The 20,078-nt window shown below is 56.4% G+C and overlaps 2 protein-coding genes across 2 annotated transcripts in view; one reads left to right on the top strand and one right to left on the bottom strand.

Annotated features, from left to right (window-relative positions):
- Positions 1-18,028, bottom strand: part of LRFN5 (leucine rich repeat and fibronectin type III domain containing 5) — a 37,588-nt gene extending 19,560 nt beyond the window's left edge. Inside the window, exon 1 of the mRNA XM_027902762.1 lies at positions 17,907-18,028. The gene's annotated coding sequence lies outside the window, so the exon portion shown is untranslated. The remainder of the gene's footprint in view (positions 1-17,906) is intronic.
- Positions 16,527-18,509, top strand: LOC114067375 (basic proline-rich protein-like). Its single transcript, XM_027902763.1, has one exon. The coding sequence runs from the start codon at positions 16,527-16,529 to the stop codon at positions 18,507-18,509; it is 1,983 nt and encodes a 660-aa protein (XP_027758564.1).
- Positions 18,510-20,078: the final 1,569 nt, after the last annotated feature.

The following is a 20,078-nucleotide window of genomic DNA, read 5'->3' as shown; positions in this document are numbered from 1 at the left end:
CACTGCCAATCCATCCAATATGCCAGGACAGGGTGGGAGAGGGGCTGAGCATGGCTGTGCCATCCTGGCACTGCATCCCAACAGGAGCAGGAAGGACAGGAGACCTCACTGTTCTCCATGGCCAGGTCTGAGGGAAGAGCCTGTGGTGGCAATGGTGGCAGGAAAGTGGGAGGGGAGTAGAGCCAGCAGGAGAGGGATCTGGCCCAGGAGGAGTTGACAAAAAAATTCCCCCTAGACCCAATCATATTTAATTTTTCTATCAATTTTCATTAGCCTTTTCCCATGACTCTGGCTCGTCCACAGCATTGCAGGATTTGTTAAAAATAAACCATTACTGTCTCAGGGAGCTCCTTGGCCAATTATTTTAATACTCCTGGGTACCAGTTATCCAGCTCTGCCACTTTTAAACTGCCTTACTTAAACTGTCACTTTTTAACCTTTTTCTTAGCTCCTGTAGCAATAGAAAATAGCTGCCATGAGCTTGCATTTTGCTGCTCCTTTGCAAAGGGCAAACAAAAATAATCACAGAAAACTTCTGCGTCACCCCCATGTATTCCCTGCTTTGCCTTGTGAGGTCCAGCCCTGTAACAGGCTTCTCTTTTTATCTCAAATGCAATTCCCCTCCTGCAGCTGGAACCTGACCAAGGATATTGAACATTTCAATTAAAAATATTTCCCCCAATATCAGAAAACAGATATTCAAAGACAAAAAAGGAACTTCAGTGTGATGAAGTGTTTTTGGTCAGTGCGGCAAAAAACTAACACTATTGGACACAGGGAAGAATTTCTTCACTGAAAGAGTGGTCAGACATTGGAAGGGGCTGCCCAGGGAGGTTTGGAGTGCCCAGCCCTGGAGGTGTCCAAGGCAAGCCTGGAGTGGCACTCAGTGCTCTGGGGACAAGGTGGGGATGGGGCACAGGGGGATCCATGGGCTGGGAGGGTTTTTCCAACCTCAGGGACTCTGGGATTCTGTGGTCTGACAGAAACATGGCAAGACAGGGGGCTCCAGCAGCAATCCCAGCCCCTCCAGCACCCCAAAAGCCCCCCAGCCCCAGCACCCCAAAAGCCCCCCAGCCCCAGCACCAATGGCTCCCCAGCAGCTGCTCTGGACTCGCAGCTTTAAAAGTCTCTGCTGGAACAAGTGCCTCATTACTTCATTTGTTAATTGGCCACTTCTCCATCCCCTGTCGCCTCGCATTAACAAGCCCCACTGTCAGCGCCACTCGGGCAGTACCCACACCGGTGTCTGCTGGTCATTAAGCTCCGAGCTCTGGCTAACAAGCACAGCCTGGAGCCGAGTGGGGCTATTCCCTTAATGAACCACAGCTCGGGACTCACAGACCCTGCATTAGCGGAGATGGCATCGCTGACACCAGGAGAAGCTGAACAGTGACTGGCTGCGACCTCACCCACCTCTGAGTCACAGTTCTGAACAGTTTGCGAACGGGATGACCCGAGATGGTGTGAACTGCTCAGGGAAGGGCTGACAGAGCTGTGCTACGTCCTTTCCTTGGCTTCCAAAACACAGATCAAATATCTTGTAGGACAGAAAAAAATAATATAAGCAAATGAAACGGGTTTTCCTTCAGCTGGATAAGATCAAAACTACTTTACACAGATTTTTGGAAAAAGAAAAGACATCCTTAGTGGCTTTCAAAACTTCCAGCCCAGAGGAATTATTCTGAAAGGTCATTTCCCTCCTCCTCTACATCTCAGTGCATGGAGCAGATAACATCAGATCTGCCACGTGCAATCCCATCAGTTTGCAGGATTTATATCTCCCTCTTCTATGCCAGAAAATTTAATGGGTCTCTTGGTCCTAATGTTCTTAACTCAGCAAAGAGTCTGAGCATTTCAGATAAGAGACATACTTAAGGCTTTGGCAAAGAAGTTTAGATTTTAATTGCTGCTTCAAAATTGATCAGCCTTGCTGTTATGGCAAGATTTCCATGTTCCATGGAATTTGAGAAACAGATGCCAGTGGATGGACACTCACGCCCTAAATGCAGCCATATCAGGCTGAGGCTGATCCTGCCCCAAGGCCCCAGCGATGCTGAGCAAGGCCACACAACAGCTCAGCCGTGGCCAGCTGTGGCCAGCTGTGCAGCAGCTGACAAGGACCATGCCAGGCTCTGCCCATTGCACTGCAGCCCTGCAGCTGTGCTGTGGGAGTCTCCAGCTCACATCCCAGTTGTGGCTTGAAAAAGCCAGAGATCTTGGGAGATCCTGGTGACCTTTTCCCACATTGTCCCACCCTGGGACCAGCCGAGCAGGAAGGCAGGGGCCCCAGCACAGACCCTTTCAGCTCCTGGTGACCACAGCACAGCCACTCTCTACTGCATCCCCTCCCTGCGTGAGCCTTCCCCAGTCACCACGATTTTCAAAGGAAAATGAAGTCCAGGTGGATCCTAAGTGTTCCCACAGCCTGTCCCCCCAATACTCCCCCACACCTGCTCCCCAAGGAGTCCCCCTGCTTGGGGTGCCAGGGCTGTGCCAGCGGCCAGGCTGTGATCGGCAGCTTGGCCATGTTTTAAATTTACTTATTTTCCACTGAATACATTTTGGTATAATTCTCTCTTATCTTAATTAATATCAGGAAAATTATGCCATTCCCCTCTCACAAAAGGAGGCAGAGCAGCATTGTGCAGGGAAATGCTTGTAGAAACAAGGAACCTCAAACTCTTACCTCAGGTAAATTAGTGTGACTTTACTGCAGCTAATTGAGTTATCCTCAAATTATGCGCAGAAAAAAGCAGGGACTTTGCTCTGCCCACAGTGTCCTTGTTAAAAATGCATCGCTGCTCCTCATCCCTCAGCTCAACAGCACTGGAACATGTGTCTGTGTGACATGTCCCTGCCACATCCCACCCACCAACCTCAGCAGGTCTGGCAGGAAGGGGCTGAACAGGAGGGAAAGGGGACACAGGGGAGAGCCCCGAGCTCCAGAAGGCAGGACGGGGCCCCAGGTGCCACCAGCACAGGGAGCAGCACACAGACACCATTCCCAGTGACTCCAGCTCTCCCACAACCACTCCTGCTGTTCTCACACTCCTTGGATTTTCACAGGGAGGTGAGAGAAAGAGAGAGAAAAACCCAGAGACGATGATGGGGATTTTTAACTTTTGTTTCACTCTGAATAGATCAGGAATCCCTTTTTCTTCATAATTACTCCCGGGGAGCCTGAACACGCCGGAGCGCCGCGGTTCAGCACCCGGCGCTGTCCACAGCAGCGTCCCCTGTGCCGGTGGGATGGCCAGCTCAGCCCAGCGCCACACCAAACACCCACCCCGGGCAGGCCACGCAGGAACATGGCCTAAACGCAAGGAAAAGCCATCAAATGGGAAACGTTTTGAGTGGAGCATTTTGTATTCCAAAAAATGGCATTTTTTTAGCAGAGAAGCTTAAATAGAAAACTTCCAAGGTATTTCCTGACACAGAGGCAGCTGCCCCTTGGTTTCACCTGCAGAAAATGTCCAGTGTCTCTAAAACATGGATCTAGGGGCCCCAGGGATGGGGACAGGGAAGGGGCAGGTGCTGGTGCAGTGCAAGGGGACACTGGAGCAGGTCCTGGTGCCAGACAAGACCACACCCATTTGCCAACATTTTAAATGTTGTTGCTCATTGGTTTTTAAAGCTTTTTTGCTGTTTTTTTTTTTTCATTTTTTGTTTTCCTATACTAAAGCAAGCAACAGAAAAGCAAAGGTATCACATCCTTCAATCTGCACTGGAGGCTCCAAGATACACAACTACTTTCTACTGCACTTAATTTCTGCTAAAAAGAATTGATGCCAATTTCTTTTAATAAAAAAAGCCTTTTGTTGAAAATGAAATTTTATTTTAAGGAATACAAAACTTTTTCTAAAGTATTTTCAGCTTTGCTATCAAAATTCTCCTTTGCCAATCTCTTTTGCTGTCTGGTCCCCTTGTTAAATTTTGTAATTCGGAATGCAGTGTGGGAGATGGAGAAAACTAAAGCACTTCGGTGTCCCAGCAAGGGGACAGAGCAGAGCAAAGCAATGCCCTGGGAAGCACTTCCAGTGCTCACAGGGCTGACTCATTTTCAAGTCCATTCACCACTCAGCAGCTCCAGCACTGCCGACTCTGTGGGCAGGTGACCTTACATGGCTCCCAGGAACAGGACTTGTGAGAAAGGCCATAGAATCCCAGAACAGTTTGGGTTGGGAGGGGCCTTGAAGACAACCCAGTTCCACCCCCTGCCATGGGTAGGGACACCTTCCACTACCCCAGGCTGTTCAGGGCAAAAATAAATTTGCCAAAAGTAAAATATCCTGGTGTCACGCTGCCACTCTCAGAATGACCTGTGACCAGGGAAAGCACCTGGAGGCAGGTCTGGGGCTGCCCAAACCCCACCAGGACCACCCAGGAGCTGCTGGAAGGAACACAGCCACAACAAGCTGTGCCAAAGACAGTGCAGGTGAGCTGCCAGGACCACTACCTGGGAAAATGTGGACCCTCAGGAGTCTCAGGAGTGAGGCTCCTAAGGCATGAAATCCTCCTATGAAGTCAGGGAGGAGAAGGAATGAAGCCAATGCCTTCAACCCTCTGCTCCAGTAATCTACCTGGGTGCCCACGCCAGGGGACCCCAGTGTCACCCTGCTGGAAGCTGTGGGTGCCCCTGGCTGAGGTCCTGGGGACTGCCTGCACCCTAGCCCAGCAGAGAGGGACTGGAATGGTACCAGGCAGCACAAGGACGGCTCTTCTGCCAGCTCTGGCACTGAGGGATGACATGGGGACAGTGGGTTCCAATCCAGCTGTCACACAGCCATGGCATAGGAGAGCTCCCACTGCTGGAAAGGGTTAATGTTATGGATATGGCAATGCCTCACTCTGCTTTAGCCACTTAAATTAGGGAATGTGCTACTTTGCTATGTGCCATCAGTTAAACTCTCTTTTACATATGCAGAGAGGAAAACAAAAAAATTCCCAGATCTCCCAAAGCAGGGTTTCCTAGGGCAGAATCTCCCACAGCAGGATCTCCTTGCTCCCAGGCAGCCTTTCCTCCACACCACCCAAATGAGATCCAGCTGTCCTCTCTGCATCCTCCCAGTGTAAAGAGCCACCTTCATGTGCAATTTCCTTCTGACACATGGACACTCCAACGTTCACCCACCAGCACAGCTGGAATTATACTGGAAAAGACTTTTCACAACGCAGAGTGACTCTATTTGGAAGCCTGGTACCCCTCATAACCAAGGCTGATGGAACAGCAGCCCAGCCCACTCCTACAGAGAAAGGATCATCTCTGTCCCCTGTGATAACATGTGACAAACAGGCCCTGTGTGTGACACAGGCATCATCACCTCTACAGCAGCCATGAGATGTTGCAACCCCACAAACCTGCTGCTCAGCCCTGCCCTGCCACAGCTCCAGGAGCACGGGAATCCTGCCCTCCACGATCACAGGTCACCACAAACCACCTACAGAGGAAGCCAACATTTGCAAAAGATCAGAGCATAAACTTGAAATTCCCAGAGATGTGGGGATGTTGCTATTTCCATTCCTGTCCTCGTATGCTTGGAACTGACTTCCCTTTGCTGTCCCTTTCCCCTTCATTAACCAGCACCCCCAACTACCATGAACCCGTTCATTCCCGTTGACTTGGCTGGTCACTGGGAGCACAGCGGTGACTGCTGTTCCCAGATGCCCAGAGGTGCTGTACCTGCAATCACAAACGGACGTCTCGAAGGACCAAGATTCCATCCCACGGCAACATGATTGAACTGTGTTGGTGCACAAATCCCTGCGCAGGCCGGAATGTCATGGCCAGGTTACAGCCTCAACCAGCTGCAGCTGGGAAGAGCAGGACACAGGTGAGCAGAAAATCAGGCAACACGTCGGGAGAGCGGATCGCTGCCAGCATGAGTGTGATGGAAGAGCTGCCAGGCTGTGACTGAGCAGAGAGATCCTTTCACCTACCAAGGAAAAAGGCTCAAATCTTGTCATTCTGGAAGAATTTGAAGAAGCTGCTTGAGCTTCATAGACAGAAGAAGCACCCGAGAGGTTTCACAGCATCACAGATCGGGCAGATGCAGGCAGCAGCCTCAGGAGCACAAGGCTGCTGCAGTGAACACTGTGCTTTGGCAGCCCTGCTGCCTGTACCACCACCTGGCAGGTGGACAGCCCCATGTCACCCCTGCTGCCCAGAAACCCCATCCTCCTGGGAAAGGCGTTTAAAGGACATCTCCTCTGTAGATACCGAAGCTGGGAACCTCAGCTGTCAGCCCTTGCCTTTGCAGCCCAGATGCCAGCCTGGCAGCTGGGAATTGCATTAATTTCCCCCAGCACCAAAAAAAGTACCTGCTCCCTCCAGGATGGGTGTTCTGTGGGAGATCAAGGTTGTAAACTTCCAGCACCTCAGCACCCAGCAGGGTGGAAATCAAGTCCTTGTAAAGGCCTGGAGAGCAGGAACAGTCTGCTCAGGGCTGGGGCTTCCCTTGCCCCACAGTGGGTGATGGTGGAGCAGCCAAAGGGGGCCAGGGCAGCGGGGGCCAGGACAGTTCCCCCTTGCAATATCCTCAGCCTCTCTGCCCAGCTGCCCCCAAGACCACCCTCCTGTCCCCCTCTACCTATTACTTTTTTGGCAGGGGAAGAATTCACTGCTGGGGCTGCACCTGTCCCCTCTGCCCAGCTCAGAGCTCATGAGCTGCCAGCCCCTGGCAGTCTGGGATTTCCTCCTGACGAACAGGAATTGCCAGACAAGCAAACTCCTGCAAAGCGCAGCCGAGCAAGTAAGTGCTACAAAATAAGAGCAATTTATTCCAGGGTTTACAAGTCAGTCTGTGGTCCTCAGAGATAATTCTGCTGTCAGGTGCTTATGTTCCTCCAGCACTACCAGGCTACACGAGCTGCTTTAGTGTCTCTATTAGCCCACACATATGGAGATCCCCCTTTTCCACATTATATTTGCATTCAACACGGAAAGCTTTGCTTGAGCTGTGCTGCAAACTAAGCACAATTCTGTCACGGGATTGCATGGAAAACCACAGTGGGCTTCTGATCAGCATTTGCTGTTTGGGACACTGGAACCTACTGGTCTTTCTGGAAAGTTCTGGCAGTCTAGAAACACCTTTTGCACCCACCCTGTCCCAGCTACACACTGGAGTTTTGCTGACCAAATTGCATTGTGTCTCTCACCTGGGAGCAAACCACCTCTCACTAAGATCTGAACTTTAATTTAATCTCCAAATGCATTGAATCAGCCCTGTTCTATTCCAAAGTCACTCCTGCCCAGCCTTACTGATGCACAGGCTACTTTACATATCTCTTTCTCCCTGTCTCTGCTGGCAGACAGGTGCCCAGTGAGTGCTTTGCTCTGATGCCAAGGCCCCATCAGTCCCCCACAAGCCTCCAAGCTCCCCTTTCCAGAGCAGGGATATGCACCCACCGCAGGAAACACCTGCATGCCTGTGCCTCCCTGGGCTGTGTCACACAGCCCAGAGCAGGGGGATTTCCCTGTGGATAGGACAAACAGCACTGAGGACCCCACCGAAGGGAGCAGGTGTTTCAGCCACATCCACACCATGCACTCCAGCAGCAGTGCCCACACTGCAGTACCATGGGAATGTGGAGCAATTCCTAAACCCCAACACCACGGCAGAGCCTGAGCTGGGAACAGGGAGGAGACCATGGCCACCCCCAGTCACCCATGTGGGGGTACAGGCCGTGTCCTCAGACAGACCACGCTTTGGACACTGTTGAGTGAAACTGCTTTCTGAGCCACAATGAACACTGAACACCCAGCCTGCCCCAAAACTATCTCATAATAATAAGCCATCTCATTTCTATGGAAGAAAACCTTTACTGTCAGGGTGGTGAGGCCCTGGCACAGGCTGCCCAGAGAAGCTGTGGCTGTCCCTAGATCCCTGGAAGTGTCCAAGGCCAGGCTGGACAGGGCTTGGAGCAACCTGGACTAGTGGAAGGTGTCCCTGCCCATGGCAGGGGGTGGCACTGGATGCGCCTTCCAACCCAAAGCAGTCTGGGATTCTATGACTCTATAAAGGAATGTGGCAGAAAAAGTCACAACAAACCCTCATGGTTCTGTGCCAGGCAGGGGGAACTACAGGAGAGGCAACTGCCCCCGCAGGTCCTGCCACTCTGGTTTGGGGGTGACCCCCAATGACCCACCATGCTGGAGAACACAGCTCTAGACCAACCTGGCTGGTGTCCACATGAGACATCGACAGGTCAGCCTGTCACTAATTGAATTACACCTGCATTACTTAATAAACAAAGAAAACTCTCCACATTACAACGATGTAATCCTTTAATTGGTTTATGAGCCCAGAGTCCCACGGGAAGTGTCACAAATCCATCAGGATGCCCTGAGCACTGCGTTTCTGAGCTGGAGAGATAAGGAGTGTCATATGCCAGTGGTCGGCTCTGGGATCAGCTGGCAATGGAGTCGAGCCAGCGCTGGGCTCTGCTCCACACCACTCAGCACACCCAGCACCAGTACCCCAGCACCACTCCTGAGGGCTGTGGAGTCACCTGCACCAGCAGGAGCCAGCAGCCAGACCCTGACCCCCATCCCCACTGTCCCTCCATCGCAGGCTGCTGCCCACCGCAGTGTGCAGGGTGACCCCCCTGCTCTGGTGTGCACCACAGAGCTGCCCCAGAGGGCACCCAGGGCCTCTTCCAGGCATAACATCGGAGGCAGGTGAGCACTGCAGCCCCCCAGCACCTCTAGCCCCTTGTCCACACTTGGTCCATCAGGCCTTGCCAACACAGTCCCATCTGACTACTCAAACACACATGGAGGGGATGCTTGGGCCCTCCTCACCCATCACAAGAGCCTAGAAATCCCCTTCTAGTGCCCCATACAACTTGCTAACATAGATGTAGACCAGAACCATGTCCATAAAACTCACCACACTTCAGAAGGGCAGAGGAGCCTTAGCAGACGGAAACCACACTGCAGGAAGCAGGTATCCTGCCTGGCAGGAGGCAGGTATCCTATTCCATGCCACCCCATACATGCACATGTCAGCTCAGCCTCTGATGTAAAAAAACCACATTGGCATCTGAAGCATGAGCAGTGTTGCTCCAATTACACTGCTGGCCAGACTGAAGGCGAGGAGGGGACAGGGTGCAGGCACTCATCGGCCACGCCAGAGGGGATGGGGTGTGGGGCATGGGACTGCAGCTGGGGCCCCAAAGACTCTGTGCTCTCCCCGCCATCTGCGCTGCACGGGACACCTGGATTGCCAGGAATGTGTGTGCTGCTCCCCAGATATCTGGGGATTTTCTGTGCCTGGGATCACAGGAACAACACGCTGCACCCATGGACTACGAGTGATTCCTCTGATCCATGTGTAGTAACCATAGTGCTCTTGCCCTTCACTTTTCTCCTTTATCCTTCACCTTTCTTCCCATCTCCAGTGCAGGCCAGGGAAGCATTACTGACCACTGGGGAACCATTTGCATATCTGATTTCACCCACTTGCTCCAGCTGGTGAGGAGCAAGTCCAGCCTCTCCCCAGCATTATGAGTCTCACATCCTGCTGGCCACAATTCTGCTCCTCATTACTGTTCTTTATTTATTGTTATTATTTTAGCTTTCCAGATGGAATTTAAAAGCAGTCACACACTCTGTACATTGGCTTCTTTAATGCTTCTTAGAAGGAATGAAGCTTATTCAGCTCAGCCCTTTGTGCCTCTTGCTGACGCCGCAGGAGGCCCTGGCAGAGCCGGCGCGGGAGCGCCGAGGGGCCGCGGTGCCGACCGGAGCTGAGCCCGCAGCCGAGCGGCACCGCAATCACGGGGCATTCACCAGAGCAGGTCTGCTGGTACCCTCTGCATGCACAGCACAATGCTACCCAGGAATGCTCATTTAAAAACTATTGTCCTGGTCTGCTCCCTCAGGAATTAACACAATCCTCATCCAGCAGTAGCAGCAGCTGGAACCATCTATCCCAACCTACCGTGTCTTTTTCCACAGTGTTTACCATGTTTTCCTTCTAGAACAGGGAAGGACATGGGGATTGCTTCAACCCACAGAAGGTGTGTGTTTGCTGAATGCTTCTTTAATAACACAGGTTAGAAATGGTGTGTCTGACCCAGGGCAGGAACAGGCCATAATGAACATAACAGGAATACCAGCCCAGAGGGAGGCAACCTTCCATTTCAACCACATCAGAACACTGTAGTGACGTCAGGCTGTGTGTGCTCGGCCTGCTACCAGCAAATAGAGCAAACAGCCCCTGAGCAGTGTGGCAGGGAGAGCCCAGCACCACCATGGCACACAGCAGGGCAGCAGCCCCAGAATCCCTGTCTCTGCGAGGTTCCCTGGTGCCCAGCGCTTTGGTGCTGGTCAAAGGGGACACCCCAAGACCCCACATCCGCAGCAAGGTGGGGTAGAACCCTGGATTTACATCAGCCCCAGGCAGCCAAATATCCTACAGTGGAACTGGAGGTGGCTGGGGACAGGGGAAAACGGCGGTGGGCCAAGGCCAGTTCTGCTCTCCAGACTCCTTGCTGTGTCTCCTCTAACACCGCCTGGGCAGCAGCTCCCCCAGGCCCCTCTCTGCACCCCCAGGACCGTGGTGATGGGGCCAGCACAGCCTCACCACTGGACAGAGCCCACCAGGTGCCCACCACAGGCAGTCCCCATAGACAGATGCCATCAGGGCAAGGCCATCACTTCTCAGGGCACGGCCAGGGCATCCACCACCTGCTCAGGTGAAAATGCCTCTCAGGCCAGGCACCATATCACAGATCCTCCAGGCACTGCCATTTGCTGTGGCTTTCTATGAAATGTTTAAAAGCCAGTGCTTTTAAAGCTTTTGCAGCACACTCAACTCCACGCACAACTCCTCTGCTATTCCCAGGAGCTTCTCCATACTGAGGGGTTCCAGAGAATGCCCTGTGTCCCCACCCCAGGCACCACAACACAGCAGGGACACAGCTACGCAGGCACTACGCTGGATGGTGCTGCCCAGCGACAGGAGTCACCTGTGGTAACGAGGGCAACGGCACAGACAGAGCCTGGAGCATCCCAGGACACGTGAACAGCCCTAAGGACTGCAGGGGGATTAATGACGTACCGCCTAAGCCCACACAAGTATGTTAAGTGCCAATCTGGAAGCAGGACCGCAGTGCCCAGACAGATAACCGTGGACAGGCCAGGACAAACGCATTGCTCTGCAACTCTGAATTGCACAAACAGCTGTGAGGGCCCTGGGGGACTGAACAGCCCTTACACCAAGCTGCTTGCAGGAATCACCCACTGCTACACACGTACCTGGCTACTCTTTGTCCTGCTTCTGACCAGACCATGGGCTGAAATCTCTCCCTTCTCTCTGGAACAGGAGCAAACCTCCCTGCCTTGGACAACCAAAGAGCTGCCATGGGGGACTAAAACTATGTCCCCATGGTTACCTCCAAAACACACTAGACCCCGATGAAGGGCTCCTTGCTGCTCGCAAGTGGGGAGGTGTATGTGGGACATTCAAGGGTCCAGCTGCAACAAGAGGGGGGTTCTGTGCAAGGGACATGGAGTACTGGAAAGAAGGCTGCAACTTCAAAACTGCTCACTAAGCTCAGTCCTTGCCACACACCTTGGGACAAGGACACACCTGTTTGGAGTGGCCCAGGGCAAGGAGTGATGAGCAGCCCAGGAGGAGTCCCCTTGCGGGTGTTCTGCTGCCAGAGCCTCTGCAGCCACCCATCACCCAGGGGGGGCTGGTTCTCTCCACAAGCACCTCCAGCCCCGGTCCCCAGAACAGCCCATGGGGCCTGAGTGCTGCCAGACCCACGAGTGACACAATGAGGACAGGTCATCACTTGGGTCCACCCACAGGACGTCCCCAGCCCACCACAGGCCGTGCCAAGGAGCTGCACAGTCCCTGCTGGGACAGCCTGCCACTGGGCACTGGCAAACACCACTGGAGCCAGGACTGGGGCTTGTGCTGTTCTCGTCCTGTTTCTTTACACTGTAGAGGTAGAAGATGCTCAACTGTCTGGGTCAGCCTGCCTGGGTTCGGTCGTGGCACTCAGGGCCCTGCCTCTCTCCTGACCAGGGTGCCATCGCTGTGCAGAGCACTTCCCACATGCCTGCAACACAGTCTCCAAGGCAGTCTCGACCAAAGCTGAAGCTCAGAGGCAGGAGGAGAGCAGCAGTCACTGCTCGGGAGCTGCAGTTTGGAGCCTGGTCCCCAAGAGCAGCATCACTGCAGCCAGGCACAAGCGGAGATGAGACATGAGGCTGACGTGTCAGGAGCAGCCGTGAGCACAGCAAACCTGCCCACAGCACAGCGACACCAAACCTGCCCACAGTGACACCAAACCTGCCCACAGCACACACAGCACAGCAACACCAGCTCTGCACGGAATCACAGCCGGCAGCAGAAGGCTCCCTGTGAAACACCACGTACCTGGCGGCACCATTGACTCACAGCTGACAAGGCGACAAATCCCGCTCGCCTTACTCAGACCCACTCCCACGAGCCCTATCAGGGAGTTTTACATTAAGGGTTTCAAAAGCGCGTTGGAGAAAACAACATCAACGCAGCTCCCAGAGCCCTGGCAGTGCTGCAACAGCACCTGCCTTCCTGTGCCACCGGCACCTGCCTTTCTTGTGCCCATGGCACCTGCCCTCCTGCCCTGGGCAAAGACTTCACATCCCAGGAAAACTCTCAACTCTGGCTTAAACCCGGAGAAGTTCAACTCACACCTCACCCATGAGCGGCAGAACATCTCTGCATGACTCGGTGGTAAAGCAATCTCATCCCAACCCCAGGACCAGCAGCGCTGTCATCAGGGGACTGAAAACACAGCCTGGGCATTCCGCTTGTTGTGACTTTCTCCACCGCCCTTTTTCCTTCTTGTATGTGTTTTCCTCATACACCTTCTGTCCCACAGCTGGTCAGTCCTGCTGCAGGAGGCACAGAGCTGCCACAGCGCACTACGGTGGGCTCCTGCTTCTCCGTCCCCTGTGGCCAAATACAGAGACCAGGAAGTACAGAGAATTAGAAATAAATACACAGGGAATTTCATCTATCTGGCAATGAAACAATGCTGAGCCAACAAAAACTGAGGAGTTTAATCTGTCTCCAATCCAAAAGAATTCCAACATGATCTTGACAGAGAAGCCTAAACAAAAACTTCAAGGGAAAAAAGATGTTCCATTTTAAAGCAAAATTACTTAATAATTTTGTTTTCATGGAAATCTTTTTGCCAAGAGACAGTTCCGAGTGAGAAGCTTTTTCTAGAAGAGCAACCTCAAAAGTACAGCACTGGACACAGACTCTGCAGCATCAGGAACTGGCTCAAATGATCCGAGGTCCCACTGGCCATGTGCTATGCAATTAGAGGCACCCACCAAGGTTCCCATTACTGCCTCAATTAGCCATTTGACAAATCACCTTCTGCATTAGCCTGCCTGTTTGGGGCAAATATGACTTGCAGAGCCATTTATTCCCTGAGAATATGAGAGCTGCTGCCCAGCTCAGGTGACAGGCATGGGGTGCCCAGCCTGTGCCTCAGCAGCCAGTGAGCCAGCCAGGATGGGGCAGGGAGCCCCTCAGACACCCCAGAGGCCCTCACACAGCTAAAGAATAGGATAACTGGGCAGTTAAAGCAGCTGCCAGGAATATCTGCACCCACGGTCCTTGTCAGGGCACAGCTCCTGGCACCACACAGTTTCCCCATGGACCCACAGAGTCCTGGCTGAGGGACCAGGGGTGGCCCAGGGGCTCAGCATCTGTCCTTGGCTTGAGGGGCTTCAGGCAAGGGTGTCCTCCGAGAGCCCTGCATTCACCTCTCCTCACCCCACCTGCTCTCCCCAAATGCCAACCCCTCCCTTTTCCTCTGCAGCCTCTTAGTTCTCCAAGAGCCAACAGCGAGAGCTCCACAGAAGACAAACAGGAGGCCATCACTGTCCCACGTCAGCCTGCAGGCTCAGCCATACACCACTTGCACCGCCCAGTAAGCAGACCTGCAGCTCACTTGGGGATGTAGCAGAGGTCTCCATTTCTCCTTGGGAGCCCCACCAGACCCATGCCAGCTCCAGAGAAAGGTACACAGGGACACAGACCCACCCCTGCAGCAGGGTTGTGTGGGAACTCCTTCGACAGCCTGGATCTGGGCATTGCACTGAGGAATTCCGTAACCTAAGTTACTTCTTCAAGATTTGTCATTTTGTTTTCAAAACGACATCGCAAACTCCAGGGTAACAGAAGGTGTATCTGACTAATTTGAAGCAAATGTTTCTATTTTGCTGCAAAGTACATGATTATTTGGTATATATTTCTAGAAAGAATGGTTCACTGTTCAGCAACCAAACCTTATACTTTCAATAAGGTTTGGATTTGGCTTTCCAGGCTTGAGCATGTCTCCAGTGTTGCTTCTGTTCTGTTCAACCACATTCTCTCTGCTACCCAGCCACACGGACAACAACAGGCTTTTTTTCCCAAAGCATTTTAGGTAACTACCTCAAGAATAGTTTTTGTTTAAAACACACACACATATACACAAAGCCCACTCTTAGCACAAACTTCATCAGATAGTCTCAGCAAGCACACTTTAATAGTGTGATATTGAAAAGTAATTTTACTACTAGCTAGAAAAGACTGAAGACTGCAGCGGATATATTTAGATGTGTATAAATAGACAACACTCAGTGATGTCTGGTCCAAGGAGTACAAATCTTCCCTAATGCATAGAATATGCCTGGCCCAAAATGCTTGAGCAGCACTTAGACAGCCTTTTCAGTTTGGCTCAGGCTCTGAGCCCGCTAATAGCGAGGCCATTAGAGTGGCACTCCAGCCTCGCTGCTCGCGCAGGGAATATGCAAAGATCGCTCTGTAAAACCGAGCCTGTTACCACATCTGAAAGCACGGGCAGTATTGATCAGCAATGGAAAGCCATTAGCTCTCCAGCCTCTGAGCTACCTCCACGTGCCCCAGAGGAGAAACGAGCCCTCCAGGCACCTCAGGTGCTCCATCTTCCCAAGACAGGCACCCCATGTGCCAGGCCCATCCTTCGTGCTGCACCCGCCTTCATGCCTCTAATCTTTCTCAAAAAATTGAGGAAGATCTGGTTTCTTCTTGTCATGCTGCTCTGCCATCTCTTCTGGGTTCCTATCCTGTGCCACACTACCGGACAGCCTTCCTCTCCCCATCACTGCTCACACCTTCAGCGGCCAATGGGAGCCTCTCTAGAAAAGAGCTGTATGAAAAATTCAAACCAACCCCCTGGGACGGCATCCTGAGCACTGCTGCAGCCAAGCCCAGCGCTTCTCCTGGTCACAAGGATGACAGAGCGCCCAACCTGCCAGCTCTCACTGGGAAAGAACAATCTGGAGCCCACTTCCACAGCTGAATGTGTTTGGTGGAATGGGACAACTGGAGCCTTCTCCTGCAGCTGTAAGTGTTTGTTGAACTGGTGAACTAGTTCAGCTTTGAACTTGCACTGGGCACTTGAGATATCCAGAATTTGCTTCCACTCACTGCCCTGCCATGATAAAAACAGGAACTGCTCTTTCTGAAAGAAGAAAGATGAGCTAATATGCCAGGAGATGTTTCTTAGCGAGGCTTGTGACTGCAGGCCGAACTGGCGAGCTCTGGTGTTCATTCTGCTCCAGCCTTATGCATTTAAACACATTTATTATGCATTTAAACAAATGCATAATCCCTTGAGTACAGTATATATATAGAACCATGGATCAGGAAGGTGTTGGGCACTGAGAACACTCAGGCTCTGGTACAGCTCCTTGTGCAGAGTTGAACCTGACTCCCAGATCAGCACAAAAATCACCAGGCCTGGCTCCAGAGCCCACTGGCACACGTCCCCCTGCCAGGACCGACTATGGCAGCACCACAGAGTCTGCTCCGAGGTGGGGCCCATACACAGGACCGGGGTACCCAGCCAGAATCCCTGGGGCAGCACACACAGCACTGATCACACGGGTCCAGCAGCCGGCTATGGGGGGACACAGCCCCGCCGCACCAGGACACGCTGGTCCTGGCACAGGCAGCTCCGCCCCACGCTCCTGGACACAATCAGGGCCAGGATTGGTGTTGGCAGAGCCAGCCCAGAGCCCTCCACACACAGATGGAACCAAATGGGCTTCAATCCCGGGATGGATCCATTTGGCCTCGCCAAAGTGCTGCCTGGCTGTGCTGGTCTGAGCAGCCCTGGACACGCAGCGCTCGCCCGAGGATGCACAGAATGCATGAGCTGACACCACGTGTCACGCAGAACATGTGAAATGGAAGCGGGGGTGGGGAGGATCACCAGCATGACAGCACGATGGCCAAGGGCAGGGACTTCCAGCTCCATGGCAGTCACCTGTAGGCTGCACAGAGCTGGGCTTGGCTGGGGACACCTGCTGTCCCACCCCTGGTCTCCAGGACCAGTGAGGCCATGTTCATGACCGCAGCTGGGACCAACACCTTCCTCTGCTCCAGACATGCAACGTAATAAGAAACGGTCCCTGCCCCAGAGATGCGACAGAGAGAGGGAGGGAGGAGGTGAAGATGCAGGAGGGGAAGCACTGCTGTCCCAAGATGCAGAGGAACTGCAGAGCCGGTGTCCCCCAGCCCATGTTGGCAAAGACCAGCCCGGGAAGGGGCTTTCCCAGTCCTCCTGGCCCAGATGTGCCCGTGGCCGCCTCACACCGGCCCGTGCCCGCATCCACTGCTCGCCGCCAGCTGCTCCTGGGCTCCAGGAGTCTGTGTGCTCCGGCATCCGCTCCTGGAGCCGGGAGGGCTGATGCTCTGACACCAACATGGCTGCGAGGCTCCGCCGGCTCCTCCGCCGCTGCTCTGCCATCTCCCCAACGGGAACCTTCCGGCGGGGAACGTCCATCCTGTCCTATATTCGCTCTCCCGCAGACAGCGGTGCTCGTCACGGAGACGGCGAAGGAGATGGAGGGGAGTACACCCGCATCCCGGGACGCGGGGGACCGCGACGGACCCCAGAGCTATGTGTGTGTAGCGGGCAGGGGCGCCGGGACGGGGCGGGGGGAGCCGCAGGGTTCCTGCTCCCTCCGACATAGCCCTGCATCCCTGAGCCGCGGTCCCGGCCCCGCGGGAGCGCCCCGGGATGGTTCCGCGCACAGCGGCGCCTCCGCCCGCTTGGGCAGCGCCGCAGCGCCAGCGGTGCCGCGTAACCGGGCGGCGGCGGCGGCAGCAGCGCGGCGCGGAGGGGGCGGCGGCCGCAGCAGCACGGGCGGCCCCGCACCATCGCCGGCCCCGCAGCATCCCCAGCCCAGCCCAACGCGGGCGGCCGCCGGCGCCGTCCCGCGGGCAGAGGCGGCAGCGCGGCCCGGCCCGTCCGTGGGGTGCCCGCCCTGCCGCTCCGCTCCGAGCCCCGCGCTCCCCGCGGCCGACGCCCTCCCGGGAGGGGCGTCCCTCCGCTGCTGCCGATGCCGCTGCCCCCGTACCGGCGCCCCTGCCGCGCCGCGGGCTCGCCCTGCCCTGGCCGTTCGGCACCCGCCGGGCCGCCCCCCGCCGCCCCGTCCCCCGGGCCGGTACGGCGGTGCAATGCAGATGTGCCAGGCGCGACCCCCCCCCGCGTTACCTGGAGCCTCCGGGGACGGGCGGCGGCCGGAGCGCGTCCCCTGCGGGTGCGGCCGCGGCCGGGCCCCGGCGGGCTGCGGGCGCTGGCGGCAGGCGGGCTGCCCGCCGCTCCGCCCCGAGCCGGCGCTCACCACCCGCATCCTACCGCGGCTCCGCGGCGGGGCTGCCCGCGGCCGGGGCGGGCAGGGCGGCCCGGGGACGGCCCCACGCGGCGGCTCGGGCGGGCGGCGGCACATGCACACACGCGTGGGCGGGGGCGGGGGGCGCGGAGCAGCCCGCCCGCATCAGCCCGCCGAGCCCGCCCGCATCGTCCCGCATCGCCCCGCACCGGGCAGCCCGCCCCACTCCGCGCCCGCCGGCGCTGACCTTGCCGTGTACCTGCGCCAGGTTAATCCTCGCCAAGCGCTGCCGCTCCGCGCCCTGCTGCGGGATCCTTGCGCCGGGCGCTGCGCTGGACGGTCGGACGGACGGACGGTCGGTCGGAGAGATGGACGGACGTGGCCGGGGCGCGGGCAGCCCCGCCGCCGGGCCGGCGCCTCCCGGGTGCGGGTGCCGCTAACGCGGGGCGGCCGGTGGCAGGGCCATGCGGCTCCGCGCCGCTCCGCGCCGGGCGCGCTCAGGCGGAGCAGCCGCGGCGGCGGGGCAGGGCGGGGAGCGCGGCGCCCGCGGCTCGGCCCTCCGCGGCGGCGGCTGCTGCGCCCATCCTCCGCGCCGCCGGCCTCCGCGCGGCCCCGGCCCCGGCCGCGGGCAGCCGCGCCGCTCGCTGCCGCATGGAGCAGCCGCCGCCTCCCCCGCGCCGCGCCGCGCCGGGGCGGGCTGGAGCAGCCGGGCCCTCCCCGCCCCGCCGCACGCACGGCTGAGCCGCAGCCGCCCGGCCGTCGCCGCGCAGACGTGCGGCCGAGCTGCCCCCCGCCGCGCCGGGCTCCGGGCTGCGCGCCGCCGGGCGGGACCGGCACCGGCCACCGGTAGGGACACGGGCACGGACGCCGGCAAGGACACGCCTCTGCCTGCCCCGGCGCGGCGGGGCCAGGCTACAGCGACGGGGACCGAGAGTGTCCGCGGCCCTCGGGGCACCTGCCAGCCCTTGCCAGCCTCCGCCCGGGGCCCCGGGACCGGAGCGGGCGGCGGGCGGGGTCGGCGCGGGGGGTGCGCCAGGGTTTGACCTGATGGTGGATCCGACAGATGCACCGGCGGAATCGTCCCGCGGAGCGGCCCCGCGGGGTGGGAGCGCGGAGGCGGCTCCGCTCCGCACTGCCCTGCATGGCGAGGGCTCCTGCCCACCCCCGGGGCGCACAGCTGCCCTGGACCCTGCCCGGTCCAAGGACAGGGGCTGCAGCACCGGACTTGCAGGAGGGATGATCCTGGCAGGAGACGGAAAGGCTGGGTCACCTTTGGGGGAGTAAAGTGGAAAGCTTTGGGGAATTTCGGGATCGTTACCTGTCTCCTGGATCTCTAACGGGGAGGAGAGTGCATTTCGTGCTACGGAATACTGACACCCTTTTCTAATGCTCTTTTGTGGGAAAATGCCGGGGACGTTGCAGGACCCGAAGCAGAGAGGCGCTACCTGGCGAGCCCGGCAGAGGAGCTAATTAACGAACCTCATCAGCGACCAGTGACCCCGCACCTGGAGGGATGTGCAAGCACGTGCCCTGTCGGCCGCTTGGCAACGGCACCGTTTCCTCCGACACCCTCCCACTGGGACGGGAGGCAACTGCCTCGGAGGCTGCCCCGGGACTGTCTGCAGCCGGACCAGCCCGCGGGGCCGCTGCTGAGGCTGCTCTGTGTGCTCGGAGGCAGCGGGAGCGATGATGCTGCGACCGGCATCTCGCTGCGGACGCACGTGGGGGGAGCCCTGTCCCAGAAGAAGGAAGATGCAGTAGGAGTCCTCAGACCTCTCTGCTGACATTGTGCCAAAGTTTTTTGTGCCTTGGGATGCAGCATCTGGCGTCGGTATGAGTGAGAAGAGGAAACATGTCAGTGCTCCCGGGCTCAGGGCTGTCCATGAGACCTGAGAGCGTTGAAGTAGAAAGAAATTTTGTTTCGTTGGTCTCCACAACAGCCTCTGACCCTGGTCTCAGAAGGAATGCAGCTCCCAGAGCTGCAGCATCCTCTGCCCTTCTGGCAGCCTCAGGAGCTGCCCAGAGCCAGGCAGGTGGGCTGGGCCTGTGAGTTAGGGCTTAACTTCTAGTCCCAGCAGCTGTCTCATGGAGCTGGTTCAAGCTGTTATGGGGACAGACAGGCTGGTAGGAGGGAATGAGTCTAATTCTTCTGCTCCCTCGAGGGAAAACTCATGTCAGCTGGTTTTGCTGGGGTGGGCTCTGCTGTCCTTCTGCCCACAGTCCTAGCATGGGTTTTCTTTGGAGCTGGAGAGCGTCGTGCTCAGCCCTGATTTGGCATTCACAGTGTACTCCCCTCTGGAGAGAGCAGAGAAGATGCTCCCTGGTAAAATATCTATGGTCTTGGCTGGTGTCCACCAGTGTCTCAGGCTTCAGTTCCAAGCATTTGCTGCTGCTCTGTCAGTTCTCTGCTGCCCCAGGA

This window comes from Empidonax traillii, unplaced genomic scaffold (assembly GCF_003031625.1).
Source record: "Empidonax traillii isolate 1590-97213 ecotype Southwest subspecies unplaced genomic scaffold, ASM303162v1 scaffold908:size245805, whole genome shotgun sequence".
NCBI lineage: Eukaryota > Metazoa > Chordata > Aves > Passeriformes > Tyrannidae > Empidonax > Empidonax traillii.
This window is presented reverse-complemented; position numbering and strand designations above follow the sequence as displayed.